This window comes from Peromyscus californicus, unplaced genomic scaffold (genome assembly GCF_007827085.1).
Source record: "Peromyscus californicus insignis strain IS unplaced genomic scaffold, ASM782708v3 Scaffold_20__1_contigs__length_68692818, whole genome shotgun sequence".
Taxonomy (NCBI): Eukaryota; Metazoa; Chordata; class Mammalia; order Rodentia; family Cricetidae; genus Peromyscus; species Peromyscus californicus.
This window is the reverse complement of record NW_026294503.1, coordinates 18,876,384-18,897,745: the sequence shown is the minus strand read 5'-3', so window position 1 is coordinate 18,897,745 and position 21,362 is coordinate 18,876,384. Positions and strand designations below refer to the sequence as shown.

Sequence of the window (21,362 nt, the reverse complement as noted above, 5' to 3'; positions counted from 1 at the left end):
ACCTCAAAGTCAAGCCAATGTGTGATGATATTGTGTTTCCCAAAATATTTTGTACCCTAATAAACTTATCTGGGGTCAGAGAACAGAACAGCCACTAGATATAGAGGCCAGAAAATGGTGGCACACATGCCTTTAATCCTATCACTTGGGAGGCAGAGATCCATTTGGATCTCTGTGATTTTAAAGCCACACTGGAAACAGCCAGGCATGGTGACTCACACCTTTAATCCCAGGAAGTGAGCCTTTAATCCCAGGAAGTGATGGCAGAAAGCAGAAAGGTATATAAGGTATGAGGACCAGGAACTAGAGCTGGTTAAGCTTTTAGGCTTTTGAGCAACAGTTCAGCTGAAATTCATTCTGGATGAGGACACAGAAGTTTCCAGTCTGAGGAAACAGGATCAGCTGAGGAACTGGCAAGGTGAGGTGGCTGTGGCTTGTTCTATTTCTCTGATAATTCATCATTCACCCCAATACCTGGCTCTGGGTTTGTTTTTATTAATAAGACTGTTTAAGATTCATTCTACACCAATGTATACCCTTTATCTATGACACAATGGCTACTCAGTTCATGAGTCCATTGCCTACGCACAGGGTTTACCAAGGATAGAGACTGGCTGACGCCGGTGGATGCATTATCATATATTAAGGATTTCTGCAATAGACATTCTTTAATGGACATTATTACTAAGAGATTAAAAGATCAGCATGGTTTTGACCACTTCCATTGGCACATCCACATGCTTCACTCACAGATGTCCTTGTCTCTGATCAAGTCTTGCTCCTTCTAAATCCCTGTTAAAATAGATGATCCTGTCAGGACCGCTCAAAATGTGAGAATAATCTTCATTTCAGGGTGCTTCTCCATCATGCAAAGATAGGTATAAATTCTAATAACCATGCTACTTCCCATTTGGAGATTTTCCCTCATTAGTAGTCTGTAATGCCAAATGGTGCTGTATTTAATGAGTAGTCTGTTTTTAGCTCAAATGAGTACAGATAGTGCACTATCTCAGGTTTTTATAATACTTCCATCATTTAGTCATAGGAATCCCCCCTCACTCTCCCACATAACCAAGGTCAGAGAAACCTTTCTGGTAAAACATATCACTATATTAAAGGACATCGTCATATAATATACTCCTATTGGTTTGACTTGATGCAATTCTAAATATAACACTTCTATCATGTAGTATAGTGGGTCTCAACTTTCCTAATGTTGTGACCCTTTAATACATTTTCTCATGTTGTGGTGACCCTAACCACAAAAGTATTTTCATTGCTACTTCATAACTATTCATAAAATAAAATATATTCATAAAATAATTTTGCTACTGTTACAAATCATGATGTAAATATTTGTGTTTTCCAATGGTCTTAGGCAACCCCTGAGGAAGGGTCATTCAACCCCCAAAGAGGTTGAGAACTTCTGATCTAGTAGATTGTTGCTTTGTTCATCCAATATTATGATTAAGGTAATCTGATAAATTCAAGCTCATGGTGGCCTCCTCTTTAGTAACTTGTGATTAGATACTCCATCTGTACCAGGACCAGCATCATTCTAGTTACATATTTGAATAACCATTCTTTGCTGTAGAAATAATCTGACATATGTCACTTCTACTAATTTTAGAGGACTGCAGACAACATCCTTATTTATCACAGAGCATGACTGCCAGTTCATGGGCACCATGTTGCAAGCAGCTAGTCCTCTAGTCTAAAACTATTGCAGAGCTTTCCCTCATACCTATCCTCTTGATCACATACAAAATTATAGAACTTTTAAGATGCTAGGTATTTTAATTGGAAAAGTACTCTCAAATGTGGTCAGTAAGCTGCCTCCAAAATCCACAATGGTACACAAGGATTCTGGCTTCTTTTTTAATAATAATGAATACAAGACGTGAAAATGACCCATCTTTGAAGATACTTCTCAACTTGTCTTGAGCCACTGGGCCCCTAACAACTTCACTAATATGGTAGACAGTGCATTCACATTGTTGATCTCCATCCCTCTTGACATGCATTGATTTTGACAGATCTAAAATACTTACTGATTCCTGCTTATCAAATATTACTAAAGTGATAACATCAGTGTCGAAGGCTAGCATGCAATCTTTTAAAATTTTATTAATATATGTATGTGCACAATGAGTGTGTGTGTGTGTGTGTGTGTGTGTGTGTGTGTGTGTGTGTGTACATAACATTGCACACATGTGGAGGTCAGAGGACAACTTTTTGGAGTTGGTTATCTCCTTCAACCTTGACATAGGTTCTACAGATTAAACTCACTCAGGTTGCCAGACTTGTGCAACGAACTCCTTTACCCCCTGAGCCACCTTGCTGGACCTCACATGACATTCGGACAGTGTTCATATAAATGAGAGTCCTGATGACTGCATTAGGACAGGTAGCAAGAGACTTCGAGTATCTTTGAGAGGGCTGGTGAGGTGGCAGAGCATACGAAGGCACGTGACACCAACATTTCTAACCTGATTTGCGTTCCCAGGACCCACCTGGCAGAGAAGAGATTTGGCTCCTGCAAGTTGTCTGACCTCTGAACATGCACCATAGTGCATCTGTCCTCCAGTCAATAGAAGCTTTTAGAGCTGGTCCTGAGAAAAGAAGTGAATGTATGGTGTCACTCTTCCCATTAACATAAGTGGTTTTGGTCTTCCTTCCTGATAGAATTGGAGAAATATCCAGAATAGTGGCCTTGTACTTAAGACCAAAGTCTGTGCTGATCTGTGTTACAAACACTTGAAATTGATTATGGGAACTGAGCTGAGATAACCACAACCCTACCACAGTTCACTGCCTTCACCATAATGAATTGGCTTTCCTTTTTCAAGAACTTGATATGTGAATTGAGTAGCAGTTACAGGCCCACCATCCCTTCATCCTGTAAGTATTTGGTAGCAAGGTCAATATTAATCACCCAGAAATGCAGTGTTTTCTAAGTATCTTGGCCACATGGTGGATCCAATCTCTGGAATGTGCTATAATTTTTACTCACATTCCATAGGTCAAGAACAATAACCATGATCTGTCCACTATTAATAATATCTAATTGTACACTTGGAAATTGAAATTTGTGTCTATAAACTCAATGTATGGTCTGAAGTATTGACATAGTCCAGAATATACCTGGAAAAGCAGGGATTTACCATCATCTGAGGCTCCAGGGTTCAATTTGGGGACCCTTGTATCAGTATCAGATTAGCTTGTATTTAGTTATGCTTGAAACTCTAGGCATTGCATTTTCCTCTTGCACAGTTACTCTAGAATATAGATTTGAGAAATGTTTTTTGGGTGTATAAGTGATGGCATTATTATTAGGTCTTTCCCAAAGGGAACAAAGCAGCCCTGCAATCAATAACCTCTGAGTCTACACTGGACAAGATGACTCAGTGTGTAAAAAGTACTTGAGATGGAAGCCTGATGATTTGAGTTTGATCCCCTGAATCCACAATGAAAGGAAAGAACAGAATCACAAAAGCTGTTCTATGATGTTTGCATGGGCACTATGACATATCCACCCTTAAGTACACAAAGAGAGAGAAAGAGAGAGAGAGAGGAGAGGGAGAGAGAGAGAGAGAGAGAGAGAGAGAGAGAGAGAGAGAGAGAGAGAGAGAGAGAGAGAGAGAATGAGAGAGAGAGAGAATGAGAGCGAATAATGATGATGATGGTGAAGATGATGACGATATGATGATAAATGAACTTAAATAAAAAACAGTCTCTGGGGGTTCTTGTCCAGTTAAGACATCCGCAGCTGGGGCGTCGGTGCGAGTTGTCTCTTGCTGTGGGAACATGGTGCGGACCAAAGCAAACTACGTCCCAGGAGCCTACAGAAAAGTGGTGGCTTCTCGAGCCCCTAGGAAGGTGCTTGGCTCCTCCACCTTTGTCACCAATTCTGCATCGTGTTCATCGAGAAAAGCTGAAAATAAGTATGCAGGAGGGAACCCAGTTTGTGTGCGCCCAACTCCGAAGTGGCAAAAAGGCATCGGAGAGTTCTTCAGGCTGTCCCCCAAAGATTCGGAAAAAGAGAACCAGCTTCCTCCTGAAGAAGCGGGGTGCAGTGGCTTAGGAACAGCAAAGAGAAAAGCACGTCCTTTGCAACCTGATCACACAGATGACGAAAATGAATAGAACTCATTCTCCTGAATAATGCCTTCAGTTTACTTAGGTATTCTGGGATGTAAATTTGGGTAGACGTGTTTGTTCAATTGGCTTGTTGAACAGGCATTCAGTTAAGGGGGGGGCGCTAAAATTTCACCATTCAAAAGCAACTGGCTATGAAAAGGGAGAATTTTTATAATTTGTAAATTATAATTGCATACTTGAATTTATAATGTCATATGTTGCTTCTTTTACCTATTAAGCTTCTTGCTAAAATAAACATTGCATGATGTTCTAATTACTAATCTAAGTCTTTGAGATTTGCTTAGATCTTTGTACTAATACCATTTTATGGGCTGTATTATTATGTGAAATAGTGCTGTATTATTATGGCTTGTTTGCTTTAAAAGTCGGCGTAGTTGTTTTCACATTAAAAAATTAGTATTAATTAAAAAAAAAAAAAAAAAAACAGTCTCTGGATAAATAACAAGCATGTCTCTAGGGAGGATACACGGATCTCCCTGGGAAGAGGAAATAGAATAGATTTTGCAGATGGACTGGGGACAGATGGGGATGGAAACAAGAGGGATCAGGTGGGGAAAGGAGAGAATGAAGGGACAAAGTACCAGGAGAAATTACTAGAATTGGAGGGGGTGCATTCAGAAGGCAATTTGGAAACCTAGTGAAGTGGAAACTTCCTGGAATCTATGAGGGTAACCCTAGTGAGGACTCCTAGTAATGGAGGATACAGAGTCTAAGCTGGCCATTTTCTGTAACCAGGCAAGGCTTCCAGTAGTGGAACTTGGGATACCAACCCAGCCACAAAATCTTTGACTTACAACTTGTCCTGTCTGAAAGATGTGCTGGGGTCAATGGTGGCTCAGAGCTTGTGGGAGTAGCCAACCAATGACTGGTCTAATTTGAGGCCAAAGCCAAGAGATGCAGCCCATGCCTGATACTGCCTGGATGGTCAAGAACCAGAAGCTGGATAGTCCAGAGACCTAGGCTAGAATCAAGCAGGACTGGCAAAAAAGAAAAAGGGAAAAAAAAGAAAGGGAGAGAGAGAGATAGAGAGAGAGAGAGAGAGAGAGAGAGAGAGAGAGAGAGAGAGAGAGAGAGAAAGAAAGAAAGAAAGAAAGAAAGAAAGAAAGAAAGAAAGAAAGAAAGAAAGAAAGAAAGAAAGAAAGAGTCAATGAAATGTAGATTGGTACCTAGCCCAATCATCATCAGAGTAGGGTCCAGAGGGGTCAAAGACACCAGGACAACACTACCCACAGAATCAACTAAGCAGTGCTCATAGGGGCTCACAAAGACAGAAGCAGCAATCACAGATCCTGCATGGGTCTGAGCTAGGTCCTATGTGTATATGTTATGGTTGTATGGCTTGGTGTTTTTGTGGGACTCCTAACAGTGGAGGTCAGGGTGTCTCTGACTCTTTTGCCTGATCTTAGAATTCTTTTCTTCCTACTGGGCTGCCTCATCCAGCCTTTATATGAGGATATGTGCCTAGTCTTATTACATCTTGTTATGCCATATTTGGTTGAAATCCCTGGGAGGCCTGTTCTTTTCTGAAGGGAAACAGAGGAGGAGTGGATCTGTGGGTGGGGTGGGGGGACTAAAGGGAGGGAAGGCTGCAGCCAGGATGTATTGCATTGAAAGAATACATTTAAAAAAAGAAGAAGAAGAAGAAACAGCCTCTGTGTTTATAAATTAATTCGGGGCTAGAAATTTGATGAATAATAACAAGTTTATTATTGTGTTGTTTAACAACAGTTGCTCTTGATTTTGGTAAAGGGGTGGGGTAAGAATTATATTAATTCAATTTGAACAATGTCCTCAATGTTGTCCATCTATCTTGTTTCCTGGGACATTCTAAGCAATTTTGTAGACCCCTTTAGGTCAAAACAATTTGACTGCTCCCCGGCCCTTTCTGTTCTGATAATCACATCTACTCTGCCTCTGAAGGTTAAGTGCAGTCACTTGGCCTTTGTTATTCAGCATAATTTTATAGTCCTCCTCCGATAGAAAGCACCCTAGTACCAACTTAGTGCCTTTGGCTGTCGTGAAAATGGATGGAAACCTTCCCCAAGCTTCTCATATTGGCTCTCCATCATCAGTGGGACCTTCATTATGACCTCTATATGGCAGTATCTGTAGTTCCTTCTAGTAAGTAGTTCATAGTGTGTTCTGGTCTCAACTATTAAGCCTATTCCAACATTCTCACTTCCCCCGTAGGCCACTGGCCTTTTGTAATTCTGTCTAAGCAGCTCTGGCATCTCCATCTCATTTACTGTAGTCCATTATTTTGTACAACCTTCAAGAAAACATCCAAGCAGTAGACTAGGGTTGGTTCCAGATCTTAATGCCAGGATAGTAAATCCTAAATCCTTGTTCAGGCTATGCTGAGACAAGACTCAAGTTATTGTCTTGGGGGAAAAAAAGTGAGAGGTAAGGAGTCTAGAAAAGAAAAAGTGCTGCCTTGTGTGGCATCTTCCTTTCATGAGCCTTTCCAAGGTGTCTAGATAATCAGAAGTTCTCTCCTCTATTTGGAGCAGAATGTGTCCTCTGCCTTGAACACTGAGCTATGACTCCAACACCCTTTTTCTTACTGTTACTTTTGCTACAAACTGTAGCAGGAATCTTAAAAGTTCTCACCAGTTCCTTTGCTGATCCTGTTTCCTCAGACTGGAAACCTTTGAGTCCTCATCCAGAATGAAACTCAGCTGAACTGCTGCTCGAAAGCCTGAAAGCTTAACCGGCCAAATGCTTAACCAGCCAAAATGCTTCTAGTTTCTGGTCCTTACGCCTTATATACCTTTCTGCTTTCTACCACCACTCCCTGGGATTAAAGGCTCACTTTCTGGGATTAAAGGCGTGAGTCACCATGCTTGGCTATATCCTTGAACAGATGGATTTCTGCCTCTGGAATGCTAGGATTAAAGGCGTGTGCTACCACTGCCTATCCGAAGTATCTAGTGGCTTTTCTGCTCTCTGACACCAGATAAGTTTATTAGGGTACACAAAATTTGGGGGAACACAATACCACCACAACAAATCTACCTTCTCTGCCCCTTTGTGTGGATACTTCCTTCTTTCAAAAATCACTTCTCACATAGGCTGAACCTGGTGGTCTCACCTGAAGCAGCACATACAACCTGTTCCTTAATCACTCTTTTCACCAGAGTCCAAGTCCTGTTCTTTATGGGATGGTTAGAAGGTCAAACTTTGTGCACATTTCCTTAGTAAGTATCACCAATATCCCATACAGAACACAGCCCAGACTTGGCCTTTTTCTGCACAAAGTTCTATCTAACATAACAAAACATTGGGCAATCATCCATAACATTAACAAATATTCAAACAAAATCTGAAACCTAACAATGAGTGACAGCTTTCTACGAACACGTTAACAACTTTTTATTCTCTCTTCTTGGAAGTCATTGGGATGTTACTGTTTATTTACTTGTTTATTTTTTTCATTCATTAATCATCTATTATTTATTTATTATTTTGTGGAGAATTGAATCTATAGCTTGTCACATTCTAGGCAAGTGCTCTATCGCTGAGCTAACTTCCAGCCCATTACTTCTTTTTCTAAACCCTCACATCTCTTTGATATTTCTTGGTTAACATCTTTAGTTCCTTAGCTCTTTATATTGACTTTCTTTTTAGTTCTTGTTTTAACTTGATTTCTGGGCTACATGCTTCATCATGACTGCTTTAAAAATCCCCAAACGTCTTGGACTAGGAGTTACTCTGAGCTTCTTTAACTATCTGAAACCCTATTCTAGCTTCTTCTTGTTGGATTTTGTGGATGAAAAATGTAGCTTTTCTAAAAGGGACCATTGATTAATAGATTCTCATTTAAAATTTAAAAATCTCCAGATACTGACTGGAATCTCAAGGATGATGTTCACAGACAGCCTCAAAACTTATCCTATTAATAAACTTTGAAAGGTGAATGATTATTGTATTGTTGAGAAAACTTCAAATCAGAAGGGAACTATAATCATTTGGGGGAATGTTTTATTTGAGATCAGAAGGACCAAGGTTACAACAGAGACTACTAGCTGCTATCTATAGGAGCATGGGTATAGGACTTGCCTCTTGAATTTCTGATTTTCTCATGTATGAAAAAATGGTATATAAGTATTTCCTGTCTTCTGACCTTGTGCTGATGAATGTAACACAGTCATGTAAAGCCCTTAGTAAAGCGATAAATCCACAAGAGTCTGTTTAAGAAGTGCTAGGGAAATTTATTGAGGTAAATTGAGGAAATACACTCACAAATACAGAACAGAGTAGACAGCTGAAGTTGTCCTCTGATCTGACTGGGAGCTAGCAGGCAGGAGCAGGGAGAAGGGGCATGTGACCCTTCTCCCTCTCCTTTTTTTTTTTTTTTTTTTTTTTTTTTTTTGGTTTTTCGAGACAGGGTTTCTCTGTGTAGCTTTGCGCCTTTCCTGGAACTCACTTGGTAGCCCAGGCTGGCCTCGAACTCACAGAGATCCGCCTGGCTCTGCCTCCCGAGTGCTGGGATTAAAGGCGTGCGCCACCAACGCCCGGCCTCCCTCTCCTTTTAAAAGGTCATGTACAATGGCAGGAAGCACCACCTCCTTCGAGCCCTATAGCCCAAGGTCATGGGCAGAGTAAATACCACTACACCTTGATATAGCATGGATATATAGGAAGCACTTGATAAATGTTAACTGTTAGTAACAAAAGCTCTCTTGAAATTCCTTTCCTTATGCCTCAACAAGGAAACCTTTCATCCTTCAAGTCTACTTAAAATTGGTTTGCTCTGTATCTCCCATATGTGGCCTTGGTCACTGTGACATCACCAGTGACAGTATGATTGTTTATGTTGATGCACAGGAACTGTCCCATGATGGTTATTCAATAAATTCTGACTGAATGGAGGCATATCCTCTACATATTAGCCTTGACCTCATCTGAAGTCAGCACTGGCTTCTTGCAAAGTGAGATTTCTAGAGCTTAAATTATCAGGGAGATTACTATGTTGCAGACACCAGAACACACAGAAAACCCAGCCACTGAACGTCTGGACTGACTCCGTTTGTTCTCTAGGCTTTGTGCGGGTGGGAAGAGATCTTAAGGTTTGACCTTACAATCAACGTCTAAGATTGATAGCAAAATACTGGGCTTGGAAGTAAAGTTAGAATTTTAAGTCCATAGTTGGTAACTACTGCCTCTTGAAATTTGAGAAACAGAGAACAGCTACCAGCAGGGTTAATATATAACTAAGATAACTATTTTCTAAAATATGTGTTACTATTGTCAGACTATACGTAACTCACTACCTAAAGCTCTTAATATTTAATTTAATCAATTAACTGCCTGGCTCCTGAACACCACTTCCATCATAAATCTGTTCTCCTAGAACAGTAATTCTCAATCCATGGGGCACAACCCCATTGGGTGGTCAAATATAAGCTATCCTGCATATCAGATATTTACATTACAATTCATAGCAGTAGCAAAATTACAGTTATGAAGTAGCAACAAAATAATTGTATGGTTGGGGATCACCACAACATGAAGAACTAACTGTAAGGGTCACAGCATTAGGGAGGTTGAAAACCACTGTCTTAGAATAAGAATATTGCAAGTACAAAAGTGCATAAGATTAATCACTCCTCTTGTGTCCAGTGCAGAAGGAGACCAGTGTGGCTTGTGAGATGTTTCAAATTCAGAAATCCTGTGATTCTCTTAGCCAGATAAAATTGTCTTAGCTTTCATGGGTCAGACCAGGATAAGAGTAGCCATGTTAACTATTCAGCAGTAAAGTGTGGTGCTGTTGAAATAAAATCTACTGGATAATTTAGAAAGAGATGACCTAAGACTCTTTAAATTGTGCAGCTATGAAAATTTGGCCTCGAGAAGATTGTAGAAGGTCTCAAACATTAGGGATTGTTGAAGTAAAAATTGCTTCCTTCATATCAGTTCTACACAAGCTCTCTTTCCGTATGCTTGACCAGTCAACTCTGCCAACTTCTCATTTCTGTATCATTTTTCCTCTTTTTATTTATTGCCTGGAAGTAGTACCAGATGAGTGATCAACAGCAAATAAATCTGACAACTTCTTTTAATCTCTCTCTCTCCCTCCCTCCCTCCCTCTGTATCCCTCTCTCTCTCTTCCTGAGAATTTCATTTCTGACAGTCTCCTCAGGAGCCATCTCATGAATCATTACACTTCCTCTGAGAATATTTGTTCTTTGAGGCTTCCACCCTCTGAGGGAGTTGTTCTTGGGTGAGAGGTGGGTTGTATAGATCATGAAAATGATTTAGCTTCAGCTGAGAGAGCATTATGCAAATTTTAACATCACTTATTCCTTTGCTCTTTAAGGCAGCTTCTATGGCCATTCAATCTCTCTTTCATCCTTTCCATGATCATTTTTTCTTTCAATTATAAACCAATATCAATCAGCTCCAGGAAATTTTACCTTAGTTATTTTTTCTAAACTTTCCTTAACTGTAGATATTCAAATTGAATGGTGTATTTCTTTATATGACATCTTGTTGATACATTATTCTAGGGATATGCCATATTAGCATATTTTATGTGTATATACACACTTTTAACAGAAATATTGTTGGGATCCTTTTTATTAGTATTAGTCAGATCTGGGCCTTATGTTCCATAGTGGGTTTTGGCTTTTTTCTTGAGTTCTGGCTCACCATAGGAAGAGCATATCTTAGTTAACCTCTGGTATAGAAAGGATGAGTGATACATAAAGAACTGACTGCTGGTCATTAGCTTAAAATCTGCAAGTAGAATCACCCTAGTAAGCCAATGTTAGTCTAATTTAGACCAGTCAAATTTTGACCAATGCACAGTAAGTCCAGCTGTGTTCTGCTAAACTACCCAACCAGCTTCCAGAAACAAGAATGAAATGCTTATTAGATTAGTTAACATTTACTAAGGAAGCCACAAAAAAATACCATATGCCAGATGGCTTAGGGATTAGGTGTAGATGTAATTCTGAACAGTTTTATTAAATAAGAAACACAGAGCCAAATGCAGAGTTAAAAGCCCCCAGAGGTCAAAGAGCAGTAGCTAAGAGCTGAGACCAACACCGCTTTCTTACCCCTCACTGCTGCTACTGTCCTTCCCCTGAGAAAGAGACCTACTTCCTGTGCATCTTTTTATTGACTTTCTGTTCTGCCTTCTCATTGGTTGTAAACCCAACCACATGACCTCCTCATCACTGCCTGTCTATACAGACCTCCAGGTCTCTATGGTTGGTACTGAGATTAAAGGTGTGTGTCTCTATGCTGGTAGTGTCCTTGAACACACAGAGATCTGCCTGTCATGTGATCGGGATTAAGGGCATGTGCTACCACTGCCAATCTTCTGCTAAATGGCTTGTTATTAGCTCTGACCCCCAGGCACTTTTATTTATTAACATACAAATAAAATCACATTTCATCACAAATAAAATATCACAATAATTAGGACTTTATTTTCCCACAGCACTTAATAGAAATGTGGGATTAAGGTGACAGTGGGTTTCAGTTTTCTCTGAGTTCTCTCACTTTGGATCACAATTCGGTTGGCTCTCTTCTCTCTGGGTATTCACACAATATGCACACATTCATACGCACACTTTCATGGCCTAACTTTCTTTTCTTACAAGAATACTAGTCATATTGGATTATTCCTTATTTCTGTGACCTCAGTTTACCTTCATTACTTATTTGAAATATTTTATTTTTTGGAACTGAGGACTGAACCCAGGGCCTTGCCCTTGCTAGGCAAGTGCTCTACCACTGAGCTAAATCCCCGACCCCTACTTATTTGAAATATTTAAAAAATATTCTTACTATGAAATGCTAAACTTAGAGTTTCATGAACACTAATTTGAGTGGGTATAGTTTAGCCTATGAATGCCTGCCCACAAGAGTTTGTTTCCTACCTAATACATCAACAGTTGAATAATACAAGTGAAATGGGTCATCTCTAGGTAAGGAGACAAGAAAACTTCTGGACATAAAAACCTATAGGGTGTCAGACTCTTTTTTCCCAGTATTAAAAGTTACTGAAATAGCTTTTAATGGTAACCCTAGCCATTGGAAGGGCACCCTAACCATGATGAAGGGCATCAGGAGCTTCAAAACACTGCCATGAAATTAAAAAGAAATAAAGTGATTGTACTCTAAGCCAAGAAGGGCAGATGCAAAGAGAACAGTAGTTCTGGACCCATGCAGTCCTACCCATATAGCAGTTTTATATTAAATTAGGTAGTAGGTTTATGGCCAGAAAAAACAAAAACAAAACAACTTCTTGAGTAAATATTGGAGAGAATGTGCTGAGAAGACCATCTGAATTTGATGTAGGATACCAATATCTAAACCTAGCGCCTAGGGAAAGAAACTTCTGAGCTTCAGATCTAGGAGCAACATCCAGAATTTGTTTCTAGGAATAAATAAACACTGCAGGAGACTCTTACATAAGTATTGGACAGGCCTTATTCATGATAGTAGAGTAAGACTAATTTGGACTCAACATTTATACTACAAGGTATGCTCTTGAGTACTCTCAGCTCCTTCAGTTAGCAACATAAAGCATAACCCATGAATTTGTTAGGAATGCATATGTGCAGACCCCAAACTACCCAAGTTCTGAAATCAGAATCTGCATTTTGACAAGATACCTCTGTGATTCTTATGCATATCAAAGTTGGAGAAGCATTGCTATAGAGAGCACTATTGGCTGGAGGTTCCAGTTATCACCCTAAATGGAACAACGCGAAAGATGAAGACTCTGCGGTAATGTCACAATGCCACCACCATCCACATTTGAACTAGAAATCTAGTGAGGCACTGGTGTGATAAGGAACAGTTGTATATGGTAATTTAGTTTAGGTACCGTCCAGTCTTCGAGTTCTGTTTCTTTTACCATCTGCCATGAACATTCTAAATTCCTCCTTCACTTCATATGAGTCATGTTAGGTTCTTTTTTCATGCTTCCAGTTGCCATCTAAATTGTGTTTGCATCACCCTCCCAGTCTTGATCAGGATGTTTAACTCTGTATCAGAGGTCAGTGCTCCCATATGATAAAATTCCTCTTGTCCAAGCCTGTTTTCCTTGGTTTTCATAAAGCACCTTCAGACTCCAGTCTCAGGCATACTCTTATGGTACATGCTAATTAATTAGGCAGTGCAACTAGGTTGACTCTCTTTCCTCCTTTCCCAAGCATAACACACTTTCACTGAGGCTGTGGAATGACTCAACACAGTTGTTTTAGTAGTCAAAAACTGAGGGGATAAAATGTCATGAGTGGTACACATACTGGGCAGAAGCCAAGTATCTATATAACATCTCCTTTTGGAAAGATGTGGTGATTTCTCTAACCGGGTACTTTTGGGTAACTATTATATATATATATGTGTGTGTGTGTGTGTGTGTGTGTGTGTGTGTGTGTGTGTGTGTGTGTGTGTGTGTGTGTTCCTCTTATGATTCTCATTTTCTCCCCTACCCCCACCATTCCCTCCAACATAAAGGGGAGGTAATAGGCCTCAGTAGTAGGAGAAGGTGACTATTTCTGGATGGTTTGTGCATTCAAGAGACTTCTGGCATTCAAGATTTTCAGGTCCATCTATTCACATTTGTCTCTCTCATTTGTCGTTGTTGAAAGTCGAATCTTTTTACCTGAGCTGTTCTCATGCCTAAATGCTAAGCTTGAATCTTGGCTTTCAGTACTCCCCAGAGGCAGAGAAATGCTTTGTTTTGCTACCAAGGAGGCTTTCTAAGATTCACATTTAGATTTTATTTGATGATTAGCAATGAAGATTTGATAATTATATCTTTCCCACAGTATCAGTGAAGCTTAGAAATACTTCAACAATAGTCATTCAATTTCAGCTTCTAAAGTTTCTGTCTCCTTCATTTCACTCAAGGTCCTAATAATAGCAATTAATAGACTCTCATCAACCAATAAAACACTGAAACTAATTTTGCAGTTCAGTTATCACTGGGAATGTGGTCCTTATTGACATCCAGCTGGGTAGTTAGTAGGTACTCCAGCTACAAAGTTCCTACTTGTTTGCAAGATATTTCTTGTAAAACACTACAGATTATAATATCCAAGGTGTAGACTCAGAAATTGAGATCATCACGCTGGATGTATATAATCAGGCACCATTTTATCAATACATTTGGAAGAGATGTGAAGAAAGCAGGATTGTGTAGGAAGAGACATTAGGCTGTGATGCAGACCCAGAGAAGGTCTCAGTCAATGCCACAGAATGCTTAAGGGCTGAAATGGCCCTTCAGTTATCTTACATTTCAGGAAGTGGGGCTGGGCTCCTCTACCCTCCTGTCATTCAGTGGGGGGAAGACTGAGCGATGACATAGTTTCCATCAGACAATGTAAACTCTGTTTTATTGTTTAGTATATCTGCTGCCTACACACTAAGAGATTAAAAACGTTCTTCATTCCTTTTGCTCTTATTTGGTTTTCAATTATTTAAGAGCTCTAACTAATATACTCTAAGTCCTACTTCTCATTTCTCTCTTTCAAAAAGTTTCCAAGTTATTTTTTCAGTTGAATGAATTATTTCCTCAAAACTGTTTATTTCAAGTACATATACAATGTTCCTTGATTTGCCTATACCTAAAACATGGACACTTGAAGGACAACTTGGCCAGATATAAAAGAGTTGGCTCATTTTTTTTTTGAGCTTTAAAAGAATTTTAGCCACTATTGTCTGTCTTTTCATGTTTCTATAGGGATATATTATGCTAACTGGATTGTCTGTCTTTTGTGAGTGATGTGGGGTTTGGTTTTATTTTGTTTTATAGGCCATGGGAACATTTTTAAAAAATACAAGAGTTTTTCCCGAGATATCTTGGCGATAACTAACTCAGCTCAGACTCGTTTTCATTATAGTGTATACACAATGGGTCCTACCAATGTGTGGAAAAAATGTCTTTCTTTATTTCTGGAAAACATCCTTGGATTATGGTCTAAAAAGCTGTTCTGTGCTCTGCTTTTCATGTTTGGAGACTCTAGTTATTTATGTGTTGGTTCTTCATTCCCTCTGTCAACTCCATCTCCAAGTGGTGTATCCTTCTCTACCCCGTTTTCATTCTCTTGATTGTCAAGTGGTCCTCCTTAAATTTGAATTCAGTATATTTCCATTAAAGTAATTTGTAACACTAATGGCAATGAAAATGATAATACAATAGGAGGAAATCTCACTGAGTCCCAACCCTAGACCAAGAATTCCAGGCAATTAGCCTCTCCAGTGATGAGCTACCTGTTTGTTTATCCAATACAAAATGGTCAGTCCTGAAATCATACACACACAAGCCACGCTAAGTGTACTCAACAGAAGTGCTGGGATTAAAGGCATGTATCACCACACAGGGCAAAAAAAAAATTTTTCCTGTTTTTTGGTTTATCATTTTGCTCCTTTTCAGTCTAACTTTACATGGATGTCACATGTAGCTTTATTTTCAAACTAAATAGTTTATTTTCAAATATCTACTTTCCTGGATTAAAGATAGCCATTACATGCAAAATAAAGCAATTGTTCTAGAAAGCTAAGTAGGCTCTTAATTCAAGATTACCTTCAGCTAATGTTAAGGTTAGATTTTGTAACCAATGGTGCTACTTAAAATTTACATTTATTTATATATTTATTTATTTATTATTTAGTGTGTGTGTGTGCAAGCGCTGGGGATCGAACTTGGGTCGTGAGGCTTTGCAGCAAACATCTTTACCCACTGAACCATCTTGCCTATCCAATCTGCTATATTTGTATGTGGGGTATTTGTGACCTTATGTATATTTCTCTCTGTTCCTCCACCTGCTCCCCCCCCCAAACACACACACACACGTGTGCACGTTTCAATTTCCTCCCCCTTTGCTTTTCCTGTTCCTATTTAAGTACCCAGAGGGCATGTATCTATTCCCAAATTGCCTCATTTCCTTGAAGAAGTATTGATTTTTTTTTTCTGTAAACTTTACTGTCTCTTATGTTTGGTAGTCTCAAACATGAAGTTTAGCTCTGTCCAGCTTCATCACCTCATCACCTCATCACCTCATCTGATACCCTCTTCCTTTGGCTGCTGAAACTCTTCCCCGCTCTCTCTCCTACCTTCATGTCTTATGTGCTATTGTAACCCAATGAGTTTAACTGGGGTCACTGGTGTAAGCAAAGGGAGTCACTGTCTTTGCGGGTGGTGTATTCATTGATGAGTTGCCCATGCTTAGTAAAAACCACACCCCCATCATGTGGAGGCATTGCTTTTGAAGCTTGCTGCTTTGGGTCCTGCTTGCATTAATTCTCTCCCTTTTTGATTCTCTGGTGGCCAGTATTTGAATCTGGTAGACCTTATATTTCTGCCCAGTACTTTTTAACTCACAGTGAGAGTTTTTTTACTAGAGGATTGATTTTTTTTTTTTTTTTTTTTTTTTTTTTTTTTTTTTTTTTTGGTTTTTCGAGACAGGGTTTCTCTTGTAGCTTTGCGCCTTTCCTGGGACTCGCTTGGTAGCCCAGGCTGGCCTCGAACTCACAGAGATCCGCCTGGCTCTGCCTCCCGAGTGCTGGGATTAAAGGCGTGCGCCACCACCGCCCGGCGAGGATTGATTTTATTTGGATTCTGTCTTTCTGTCTCTCCAGTGGTCCCCAATCACCTTTTCTTAGATATCTTTAGTAATTCCACATTACTTTCCCCTATGCTAGCTAAAAATTTTTCCCTATTTGCCAATAGTTTAAGTACATACTATTTACTTTTCTGACCCTCAGACATGCAGAAATGATGCTCTTTTAGTTTCTGATATCATTCATTTATTTGGGGGGAATGCATAATGGGACAATAGATAGAAGTCAATATTATTCTATGTGAACTCTGAAAAGCTGTCTAAATGTTAAGCAACAGGATGTCAGTTGTAAGAGTTGGAAAAAAAAACTGTGATAAAGCTCAGAAATGTCTTACTCCTCAGATTAAACAAACAAACAACAACAAAACATTGAGATAATTTGTTCTTTGCATGGGAGCAAGCCATCCTCAAAGGACAGCCACTGTTACTCACCACATACATCTTAACCTCACCCTGGCTCATAAGGGGCAAAACATAATGAGAATCACTGGTAGGGTTTTCACAATAACAACCCTCTAGCTTCTTTACTGACTGTAGTTTCTCGCCTTCACACTTTTTCTCTTCCTGGATAATATAGTGTCCCTGATGATCTTGGGCCCTTCCAATTGCTAATTTTACCTCAAGGTTCTCTTTAAATATCATCTTGTTCAGGAAGCATCCTCATGGCTTAATGCAAGCTGGGTTCTCAGAATTTTCTGTGTAAAACTACATGAAATATGTGCATTCCCATAATTGTGCTTAGTGTGCTCTTCGGCTTGTGGATGTGTCCACCTGCTTCCAAGGATGCCTTCATGGTTACTTCTACATCCCTGCTTTTCTTTAGAGTAATTCTAGCCTGATGTTTAGTAAATGCTCACCAGTAGAAGGACTGGCTTGATAATTTAAAGGATGTTAATACTTCAGAGGTGCCTGCACTTTTCATGGTCCTATCCAGTGGGAAAATAGCCTTCAGAATATTTTGTTTTGCTATGTCTGGAGCTCACTGGTCTCCATAAAATAGTTTTATAAGATTGTAACACTGATCATAGGGTGACTTGAGACTAAATAGTAACCAGACTTGCCCACGGGCCTGTAAGTGTAAAGCATACCATCAGTTGATCTTCTTTTCTTATAAGTCCACCCATTCAGGACAATTAAAATTGAATATATCACCATTATATAAAGTTAAATAGTAACAGTCAATACACTTCCGAGATCACAATATTGTATTCATGTATACAGAGAATAGTATTTGTGCAGCCCAAGTCCCTCCTTGCCTTTGTATGATCTTTAATTGTATTTGAGAAGAGGATTTGGTAGTGAAGGAGTGCATACCTTCATGTAAAATTATTTTAAGGTTTGGAATCTCAAAGCCTGTTCTCTCCTCTTCTCTAGAGAGATTTAAGACTGTAGGAATCACTAGAGCATATATGTAGTACTAGGAGGTACTTTATGATCATTTAACCTCATCTGCTAAACACTGAATTGCCCATAATTACTGACAATAGAATGATCATTAACAAAACTCACAATACCTCCGCATGTGTGTGTAAGTGTGTGTGTGTTTTCTCTTCTCTTCTCTTCACTTTACTTCTCTTGCTCAAGTCACCACAATAGTGGCCTCCCCCAAAAGCCTCCTAACATATTCTGCTAAGCTAAGGGGTCCCTGGTGGCAGTTTAAAAAAAAAATCTCTTGACTACTCCACATAGCTATGGTAATACAGGAAATATCATATGTTACGTGATATTACATTACTCTCCCAACCTATGTCTCAAAGCTTAACAATGTTGCATATGTTCTATTCTTCCTTTCTTTTTTTAATGTAGAAAAAAGGGGGCAAAATGTCCCTACAGAAATGAAAACTAGGTAGGAGCCTCACCAGCCAGGCTTTGCTTTAATCAATGATTCATCAGTTAACAATTTTCTTTACAAAATTCTTCTTTGGGGAAAAAATTAGTAGTGAATTTGGAACCCCTTTAAAGAATCACAAACTCAAATTTTTTTCATCCACTCTTTTATTTCTGGTGATAAAGGGGTGATTTTATTTTCTTTGAGAGCAGAACAGTCATTCATAACCCTTGTTTTACTCTCTCCCAAGCTGTCTTCAACTTCAGCCATTGTCAAGAGATTGTCAAAACAAAATCCCTTGAAATTAAAACAATAAATTGCTGCCATGTCTTCAGAACATGCAGAAAGAGTGTATTATATATAAAATACATCAACAAAGGGAGTGCCCCAGAGGGTGGGAATTGTTAACCCCAAGAGAAGATGAAAATTCCTTTAGCATCAACCATGCATTTCAGATCTCACAGGTTTTGGGGTGGCGGGTGAGGGGGTAAGAAATCAACCAGAATAGTCAAAACAAGAAGCTACATCTTGCAAGCTGGGGCCTCCACAGCATATCTGACAGTTTGAACACCAGCTAAAGTTTTTTATAACACCAAATTTAACATGCACAGGCTTCAGATCTGTCACCAGAAGCACGATGATGTCAGTGAGAAAATCTGGTGTTGTTTCATTTTCACAAGTTTTTTAGGAGACGAAATTGAGTTGTGGGTTGAGAGTGTCACCACAAAGAGGGGGTAATAATTAGTGATCAGTGAAACAAGGCCTGCTGTGAGGTTAAGAATAAAAATTTTTGCTTATTAACAAGCAATTCTGTCGTAGGGAGGAGGAAGTGAGGCACATGTGGTATGCATCACTCTGAAGGCTCCGGTGTTTAGAAACTTTGGGATTCTGTTTTCTGGGCCAGGTGTGTGATGTTACGGGAGCAAGGCCAATTGCACACTTCAGGGGTTGCCAGTGTAGCGCTGGGAAATGTGTGATGGCATGGGCACTTGTGTCTTTCCCTTTACTGAAGTGGCCTCTCACCTTTAAGTCCTGAGTTGAGAAATCTGAGTGTTTGGTTCAATTAAGAAGCTTTTGAAATCTCTACAACAATGTTGAAGTTTTGAGGATCTGTCATAGTCTGTCTATGCCTGTTCAAGTCTCTGGCCCACGCTGAAGAGTAATATTCTTCTCTATTAAATGTCTTTTGCCTCAACTTAGTATTTAATTATCTTAGAATGGCTGCATGTCTGTTAGTTTGGAGAGTCTGGAACTGAAGAACTTGGAGTACATACTTTAGCTACAGTTCCCCTGGGGAAGAAATTGCTAGTAGCCCTTTGAAATCAAGTTGCTCCTTTTCATTAGTACCGGGATACTGGTTTTATTTGAATGACAATGATTCACGGTTGGAAAAACTTATTTCTCTTGCCTTTCATTTGGGGCTATATAGCCATGAAATTGGGTCTTTATCTTGATGGGATAAAAAGAAAGTTACATGAAGGAGAGAATAAGACTCAAAATGGTGTGAAATCACAGACGAATCTGCCCCTTTCATGGAACTTTCCTCTCCCCGCAATCTGGAATTTACTCCTGATGGTTTTTGCTCCATCAGCTGACTTGATTGATGTAATGATTGACTTAACGTGTCAAAACTTGCCTGGATATCCAGATGTTCATCAGATGTTACTCTCAGTATATCTGAAAAAGTATTCTTGGATGAGATGAAAGCTTGTATTGATAAACTGAGTAAAATGGAATGCTTTCCCCAGTACAGGTGGACCTCAAATAATCATAGAATAAAAGGGAACAGAACAAAGGGGATGGTGTTCTTAGAGTAAAGAAAATTAATGACTTCTTCATCTATTAGCTGGAGTATGATTATCTGTCTTCCCCTGGACTCAAACCAAAACATCAACTCCTTTTGTGTCTGAAATCTAATGGGTTTTGAAGGTAGAAAACATGTTCAAGGACAATGGTGCAGAAACAGCAGAAGACTAGCTTTGGACAACTTCACAGAATGATTATTCTAGTCCTAGACTGGTAAACTCCAAGTTTCCAAGTTATACACGGAAATAAATAACTGGCTTAAATGCTGTTTCTTCTGCTTACTGTTACTGCCAGCCCAATGCAATTCTTAATTAATACCCCTTTGTTATGTTATACATGAGCTCAGCAAAAGCCAAAAGAAAATTTATGCTTCTTTGTTTTTCCCTTAGTGAGTAATGCAAAGTTTTGCTCAGAGCAGAAACTCTTGAGAGGTTTGTAGAATTGTTTCATCCAATGAACATGGGTTCAGCTCCTAAGGTGCCCAGCAATGTCCTAACAGGGAGAAAAATAGAAAATATTTCAGCAACAGATCTCCTAACTAACCTTGACTTAACTACCCAGATGGATAAACTTATGCTCCCTGTTTCCTAAAATTCATAAGCATCCAGTTTCTTGGCACATGGTATTTGGCTGGAATAGATCACACACACACACACACACACACACACACACACACACACACACACACACTTCCCCAAATGGAATGACCTTCCGTGCTTTAGCTCATAATGATCATAGGCTTCTCTTGTTCCATGGTGGTCACTTATCTGTAAGAAAAGCTTCACATAACATGTATTGGGAGCACCTTTTCACAAGACTAATTAATCAGTACATGGTGAACCTGCTTCACCATCATCAATATGAAGAAATTTGGTTTATCATGCTTATCAGTTCTGATTTACAGCCATACCAGAACAATTTGGGGTAAAGGAAAGGTAGACTGTCTTCAATTTCCCCACTGTTTCAGGAATCTGCTCTGCTCC

At 39.4% G+C, this 21,362-nt stretch overlaps 1 protein-coding gene across 1 annotated transcript; it reads left to right on the top strand.

The window, feature by feature from the left end:
* Positions 1 to 3,746: 3,746 nt before the first annotated feature.
* On the top strand, positions 3,747 to 4,549 carry LOC128116225 (PCNA-associated factor). Its single transcript, XM_052747410.1, has one exon. The coding sequence runs from the start codon at positions 3,808 to 3,810 to the stop codon at positions 4,144 to 4,146; it is 339 nt and encodes a 112-aa protein (XP_052603370.1). The 5' UTR covers positions 3,747 to 3,807; the 3' UTR covers positions 4,147 to 4,549.
* The last annotated feature ends 16,813 nt before the right edge of the window (positions 4,550 to 21,362 follow it).